The sequence below is a fragment of the Emydura macquarii genome, unplaced genomic scaffold (genome assembly GCF_026122565.2).
Source record: "Emydura macquarii macquarii isolate MOO-44397 ecotype Brisbane River unplaced genomic scaffold, CSIRO-AGI_Emac_v2 contig_2699, whole genome shotgun sequence".
NCBI classification, from domain to species: Eukaryota; Metazoa; Chordata; order Testudines; family Chelidae; genus Emydura; species Emydura macquarii.
This window is the reverse complement of record NW_027132836.1, coordinates 4,147,725-4,154,969: the sequence shown is the minus strand read 5'-3', so window position 1 is coordinate 4,154,969 and position 7,245 is coordinate 4,147,725. Positions and strand designations below refer to the sequence as shown.

The following is a 7,245-nucleotide window of genomic DNA, read 5'->3' as shown; positions in this document are numbered from 1 at the left end:
GGCTGGAGGATCTGTGCGTGGCAAAAGCAGCACCAACTGCCCTCTCTGCTGAGTGACTCCAGAGCCAGCAGTCCCCTGCCCGCCTCCCCCGAGCCAGCCAGCTTCACCCACCCCAGGAAGGCAGGAGCGCCCTCACCGCTGCCTCCCTCCCTCCCTCTCTCTGATCCAGCCCACCCAGGGGGCAGCTCCTTTGGCGCGCTGGGCACCTGCGGCCATTTGGGGAAGGCCTGGGAGTACAGTGAAGTCCCTAGAGAGGGCAACATCGCGCCTTCCTTAAGGTGCTGAGCACCTGCACGGCCACAGAACTGCCCGGGGACATGGCAAAGCCCTGCCCGGCCATGGGGATGGAGGTGACCACAGCTCCCTCGCCCGCTGTACCGTGGCTCGCCCCATCGCTCTGACGCAGACTAGACGGGCCTAGGCAGCGGGGGGTGACAGCTGCCTGCCCAGCCCACACAAGCCTGCACCGAGGCTGGTGCCGTGGGAATCTGCCCACTCAGGGAGGCAGAGGGGGGCAATAGGGTCAGCTCCAGGGCTGCCCAGCCATGGGGAAGGGGCAGCCAGGCCACACAAAGCTGCTCACGCAGCAACCACCGGCAGTTTGGTGTCAGGGCCTCGTTAGCGGTCCCGCCCAGCCCAGCTCCTGCTGCCCTCTGGCCACAGGAATCATTCCCCTTCTCGGGTCCCTGTGGCGCCTTGTGACTGCCCCATCCTGTGAGGGGGGGCACAGAGCACCCCAAAGCACGGCCTGTCATGTGATCTCAGGCAGACTCAACCGAGTTTTATTGGAACGTCAAAACCTTAAGAGCAAATTGTAAGCATGACAAAAGGCAAGGAGTGCGTGGGGCAGGAGCTAAGGGTGTGCATCTGGTCTGGGGGAGCAGAGCAGGACGGGTGGAGGGGCAAAGCAGGGAGATCAGGCGGTACATGGGACAGGGGGTGTGGGGCAGAGTGACAAAAACAACCAAGGAACAATGGCGCCAGGGTACTTGATGCTCTTCCTTAGCATGAAAGCAGCAAACGATCCCAAAGAATAAAGTCCCCTAATGCTCGAGATGATGCGCTCAAACCAGAAGCTGCTCCCCACTGCTGCAGAGGGGATAAGAGCATCTCCAAACGGGGGAAAGGAGCCGCAAACAAGTTAGTCTCCAGCCAGACTCCATCGCTAGGAAGTAAAGGGGCTGATGTGCTGGGCCGGCCCCGGCCCTGCTCCCTTGGGACACAACTGGGGCTCAGATGAGGGGCACTAAGCCACGAGCTGCCAGGAAAATGGAAGGAGCAGGGATGGGGAAGGGCAGAGGAAAAGCAAAGGTGTGAGCGAGGAGGCCAGAGCGCGGTGATGGCTGATGCAGGACACAGCCTGACCTCCAAGTGCACAGGGTCTCCACGGCTGACAGCCAGGGCTCCCGCAGGAACTCAGGCCCCTCTGGAAACCTCTGGCTGCGCCACCTGCCAGCAGGAACTGCCACAATCCCAGGTCCCTGCCCCTGTCCGCACGGAGACAGGAGACTCCCATTGCCCAGGTGCTCTGGCCCACGCAGAGCACGAGGCATAACACTGACCTCCGCCGGGAGCTCTCTCCAGTCAAGGAAGCTGACATGGGCAAGAGGCTGAGACTGACAATGGGGCTTGCCCAAAGCTTCCACCAAGGACCAGCGCCCTCCTGTTCTGCCTCCCCCCTTCCCAACGACCACAGGAACCCGCCGAGTTCCAGCCTCCACACGACCCATCCGCAGCAACGACCTTTTTGCCTGCAGGGCCCTTTGCACACGGCCATTCGGGGTTGGGTTTGAAGACGTGGTCTTTATTGTTCAGTGGCGGGTCAGGAGATAGTGGCGGTGGTGTAGGGCTGCCTCGAAAGCCGTTTTCCCACCAGCAACACGCTGCGTCACTCACTCGGGGACATCTCCTTCCCCTTCGCACCCGCTCAGCCCTCCTGGGCCCACTTCAGGAAGGTGGGAATGTCCCGCACGGGCACGTTGCGGGTTAGCGCCTTGACACGCAGGTTCCGATCATCCGTGAGCAGCACCACCTCTCTGAGCAGACGGATCGGATCATCTGAAACAACATGCCAGAGAATGGACGTGTGCCTGGGGAAGCTGCTGCCAGCCACTGAACTCATGCTATCAGCACTCACAGGCTGGGCAGCCACCCGGCGCTGCTCCACCAAACGCTGGCCCGCAGCCCCCAGCCCGCTCTTTGCTTCTCCCTCTCGATTTGGTTCCTTCCTTCATGCTGCCCCCATGCCTGGCACAACCTCCCCTTCTCCCCACGTGCGCTACGTGACCTCCCCTTCCTCAAACCCCGCCTGCTGCAAACGCATGCTCTGCCGAGCCCCAGCCCGGGGCACTCTGGTGAGGCTATTCTACCTGTGGTGTGAGGTGTTACGCACTCAATGCAGACAGTGCCTTGCCGGTGCCCTGGGCACAGCCCTCACCCCTCCTGACACCTGGGGGCTTGGCTCAGCTGCCAGGCCAGGCTCCGGCTCATGAGGATACTTGCCTGGAAGCACCCCCCATTCCTGACTGGATGCCGGATCGTTTCTGATGGAGCCTCATCACTTCTGCACACTGACCTTGAACCCAGCAGAGGCAGCTCCAGGGCAAGGCAGGGCAGACATGCTGTGTCCCTGGCACAGATCGGATCTGATCCCGAAGTATCCCAGCATGCATGCCCGTCCTGCTCGCCCCCTGGAGAGGCCCTGATTATGCCAGGCTGGGCCCATGTGCGAGGCAGAACCCCAGAGCAGGCAGTGCGTTTGCCTGGCTCAGAGGGGCAGGGATACAGCCTCAGAAGCATCCCAGCAGGAAGCTGGTGCTGTTGTTCCCTGGGATATCACGGTAAGATCTAAACCCAGCCTTATTCTGAGCAGCCATTTTCCTTCTGAGGGGGCCACAAGCACAAGGGCTTTGGTGGCGCAGATTGGCTTGGAAATAGCTACAGAAAAGTGAACCCGGAGAAATCACGGACATGGTCTCGCCCGCCAGCTGGGTGAGCTTCCTGCATCCAGCCTGCTGAGCTGGGAGCTCTGGTTCCGTGAGTGCAGCAGGGAAGTGAACGGGCTGCATGCGAGCAGCTGGACCAGAGGACTGCTCCCCTGAGCATCGGAAACAGTGTCTCTGAGCCAGGGCTTGAATGGGAAAAAATGAGCCCTTGGAAGCCCGGGATCTGCTGCGCTGGTAGGGGCAGGCCCATGGGAGGCTGTCTGGGGATGTGCCGTCTTGTGAGGGTGGGTTGGGAAGGCCAGGCCCACAGGAGGGTGCCCTGGGATCTGCGGCGCTGGGAGGGGAGGGCCCCAAGATCTGTTGGCAGCAGGATCAGGAGGTTTTGCACGGACACGTTAAGAAATGTGTAACAATAAACATCCTCTGTTCTGAGCCTGGGGACGCAGCTCCTTGTTACAAACCAGAGGCTGTCAGCTTGTCAGGCCGCATCCACCATAATCCACATGATTTTAAAATTCAGCATCATTTACGCATAAACATTTGGTGATGGTTTCTCTGCGAATCTGACAAGTTAAGCTGCTAAGAATTCGCGCTGACAAATGTGCGCTGATTTCTTGGGCAGCTGCTGATGTAATTTCCATCCCAGCAGCCTCTGCAAAGAGCCCTGGGTTTGTCTGATCTTGGTACGCAGTGTCAGACGCCAAGTGGGCAGACTGAAGAGAGAGCAGAGCTGTGCACCGGAGTAGGGTGCAGACAGCCCTGGGGATAGGCCTGCACCAGTCGTGCCGCTGTAGCACCGGAGTGTAGACACTGACCATGGCGATGGGAGGGGCTCTTCCATCCCTGCAGTAAATCCACCTCCCCAAGGGGCAGGAGCTCCGGTGACAGAAGACATCTCCTGGTAGCCCGGTGCTGCTGACACTGGGGCTTAGGTCAGCTTAATTCCATCACACAGGGAGTGACGCGCCCCAGCCCTGAGCGATGTAGGCAGCCAACCTAACTGTGTAGAGTATACCAGCCCTTCAACTCTCAGCTGCCCCGAGCAGAGGCCGTGCTTGGCCGCCAGCACACGGCTCCCCTATCCTGCTGGAGGCTTTTGGGCAGCATGGTGATAAGAACGGGCTGAGCACAGGCTGCTCCTGCAGCACAACGGCTCCAGGCCCTGGCCTGTGCTGAGGGACTCAGGGCTTCCGTACAGAGGGTGCACGGCACTCGATACCGGCCTGGGAGGGGAGCGTGATGAACTCTGCATCCCTGCCAGAAATGGCGTGCAGGCCCCAGGGATCCGCCTCAGCTGCCTGGCACAGCGTGTGGCCCTCACATCTTTGTGAGCGGCCCAGGCTGCAGGGTGCCTGTACCTTTGTTAGTGGGCATGAAGTCCTTGGCCTTGTCGTTGCAGTAATGGAGACAGCAGGACAGAATCAGGTCGTCGTTGTTGCCCTGGAAGGAAGGACAACATCACCCGCGTCAGGAAAGAGGACTGCTAAACAGCGCCTGGCCCCAGCTGCCGCACTGACCCCACGGGGCTCAGGGCAACTGCCTCGCGCCCAGACGGTCAGCAGGGCATCTCCAAACACATCCAACTCGCAGAGGGGAACAGCCCTCCTCTCCCAGCCCTGCTGGACAAGAGGGCTCCTCCCTGCTACGCTAATGGGCGGGCGTGACACTGGCCTGGTGCATGGAAGTGCTGCCCAGCTGCAGTGCTCTCTGTTCAGACAGTACCAGAACCAGAACCAGCTCCCCCTCCTCCCTCCAGAAACGGGGCTGCCGGTGCTGCAAGCTTCCTCCTGGCAGTGTCCTGGGGCTGTGACTCCCGGTACCTGCTGGCCGGTGGTGTCCTCACTGCGGAAGGAGATGGATTCGAGCTCATTGCCTCGGCTAGTCAGAGCCCTCATGCAGTTGTCACGACTTTCAAAGCGCTCCTCCAGGAACTCGATGGATTTCCTGGCTTTCTCCTGCAGCAGGCGGCCATAGCCCCCGGCTCGGTGCTCCGTCTCGGGGCCCTTGGCCAGGCCATCCAGCTCATTGATCACTTGGAATAAAAGGGAAGAGGAACGGGGTTAGTAGGTAGCAGGATGCTGCTGGGAACTGCAGCCAAAGCATGCCACAGAGCTGCCTTATGGCTAAGGCACTGGACTGAGACTCAGGTTCAATACCTGGCTCTGCCACCAACTCTGCAGGTGACCCTGGGCAAGTCACTTCATGCCTGGACCTCAGTTGCCACCTGTAAAATGGGGAGAATGCGGCTGCCTTTCTCGCACCCTGACTGTCTTGGCTATGTGGACTGTGAGCTCTGCAGGGCATGAAGACTCTCTGACTGAGTGTGCACAACACAAAGAGGCTGGATCCCCGGGGGTGTCCAGGTGCTCCTGTCACACGCACACGAGCGCCACATTTTACTCAGAGCTCACTGAACTGTCCCATGGCTCAGGAGACAGGGAAGGGAGAGAGCCATTTCCCTTCCCCTCCGATCCTGGGAACACCGGGACCATGTCTCACACCTGGAGAGTGCAGGCTGGGCCAGCCAGTCCCATCTCCCACCTCCAGACTCTAGCATCTTTGTTGTAGCCTGCAGAACTCCTGGCCCTACTGTCTCCCCTGCAGCGAACCTCACGGCAGCCACTGTCCCAGGCTGGTGGGGGAAGTGGGATTGCCTCCAGTTGGCTCTGGCCCCCTAGGCAGGACCATGCACGCAAGCCCAGAGTGCTAGGTGGCTTTGGAATCCCCACTCTCCCTGCAGGGCTGGCTGAGGCAGGGAGAAGTGAAACCCTTCATACCCAACCTGTGGGACAGAGAGTCCTCTCGGCTGCCCCGCGTCTGACACAGGCAGGCAGGCAGACACGCCATGCTGCCCTGCTGGCACATGGAGCCCCAAGGCAGGCCAGGGTCGCAGGCAGGCAGACTCCTGGCCTGCTGCTCATTTTGCTTGGCTGAGGATTTTTAAATCCTAGCGCCTGCCGTACTGATGTCAAGGGACAGGAGAACGGCAGCCTCCCAGCACCTGAGGGCAGAGCGGGGGCTGCCCTTGACAGGATGAGAGACCACAGCAGTGCCCACAGGAGCTCTGTTACAGAACACCCTGCCCAGGAGTCCCAGGCGCCCTCGGCCTACAGCCTCTCCCAATAAGAGACACCCCTGGAGGCACCTTCACCCAGACACAGCACGTGTGTGAGAGAGACAGTGGCACTGTGGGTATTTGCAAGTGTGACATTCCTCTCTGTGCACATGCGTGAGCAAGTTTCTGAGCGCGCGCACGAGCGAGCCTCTGTGCACACAGTCTGTTCTAGACATGGCTTCATTTCTGAAGATTCTTTCCAAGCTCCCAGCCAAAGCCCTGAGATCAAGTGGGAAGTATGCATTCCTCGGGGGCTTGGGGAGAGCGTTCGGGGTCAGACGCCTCTCCCCAGTGCGGTGAATCACTCTGCAGGGATCGAGCCTGTGTGATCACTCTGTTCCAGGGGAGGCTGGCACTCACTGTCTGGGGATTCAAGTGAACGCTACAAGGGGCTGCTTTGCTCCTCACTCTCAGACTACTCCTCTCACTCCTGACTCCAGAGACCCGCTGCTGCCATTTCCATACAATGCACGGCTGGGATTTGGGGTGGGGGGAGTGGTGCAAAACCGGAACATCAAACAGGAAAAGCTGGTATTCCACCCTGAAATCCGCCTTCCTGCTTCCAAACTAAACAGGCTTCAAAGGGGAGGCTTGTTTGTGCTTCTGCACCAGGCCTGGCTTCTCAATGGCAGGGCCGGCTCAAGGAGCATGGAGCAGGTTAAAGAACAAGAGAAACAAACCGAAGGGAAAGCTGCACACTTAACCCCTTGCTACATCCCAGGGTCCTGTGCAGAGTCCAAGAATGGGGATGCTGCGCTGAGCGCCTCTGCTCTTAGAGGAATGCTCTGCCTCCCGCTCCCGCCAGCTCAGCTCAGCTCCCCCCGCCAAGGGGTTCAGATTTCCCCAGTCCAGCCCTGGCTCCTATAAGTAATTCACAGAGCTTTATCACCCCCACTAACTTGGGGGAAACTGAGGCACAAATGGGACAGAAGCTCCTGGCTCAGGCCATCGGGTGGGGCCCAGCAGTGCACACAGCAGTCCCAGATTCCCAGGGACTGAGCTGGGCTGTGGCTGTGGGGCGGGAGCTCCTTCGACAGGGTGGTGACACACGGCTTCTAGATCTCCCGAACAACCATGTCCCCAGCTGGGGCTTCAGTCAAACCAGCCAAGAGCAGCAGGGAGACAAGCTGACAGCTGCAGGGAGGATGCCGGCATTCCCAGGTGCTGGTAGCGTGGGTCTCACAG

General features: G+C 60.1%; 1 protein-coding gene across 5 annotated transcripts in view; it reads right to left on the bottom strand.

Moving 5' to 3' along the window:
- Nucleotides 1-358: 358 nt before the first annotated feature.
- The window catches only part of SMG6 (SMG6 nonsense mediated mRNA decay factor), a 139,926-nt gene continuing 133,039 nt past the window's right edge, over nucleotides 359-7,245 (bottom strand). For all 5 annotated transcript variants that reach the window (XM_067565965.1, XM_067565964.1, XM_067565963.1 and 2 more), the window contains 3 exons: nucleotides 4,766-4,977; nucleotides 4,304-4,385; nucleotides 359-2,058 (listed from right to left, as the gene is read on the bottom strand). In XM_067565965.1, coding sequence (XP_067422066.1) covers nucleotides 1,928-2,058; nucleotides 4,304-4,385; nucleotides 4,766-4,977 — 425 coding nt within the window. In that variant the 3' untranslated portion in view covers nucleotides 359-1,927. The remainder of the gene's footprint in view (nucleotides 2,059-4,303; nucleotides 4,386-4,765; nucleotides 4,978-7,245) is intronic.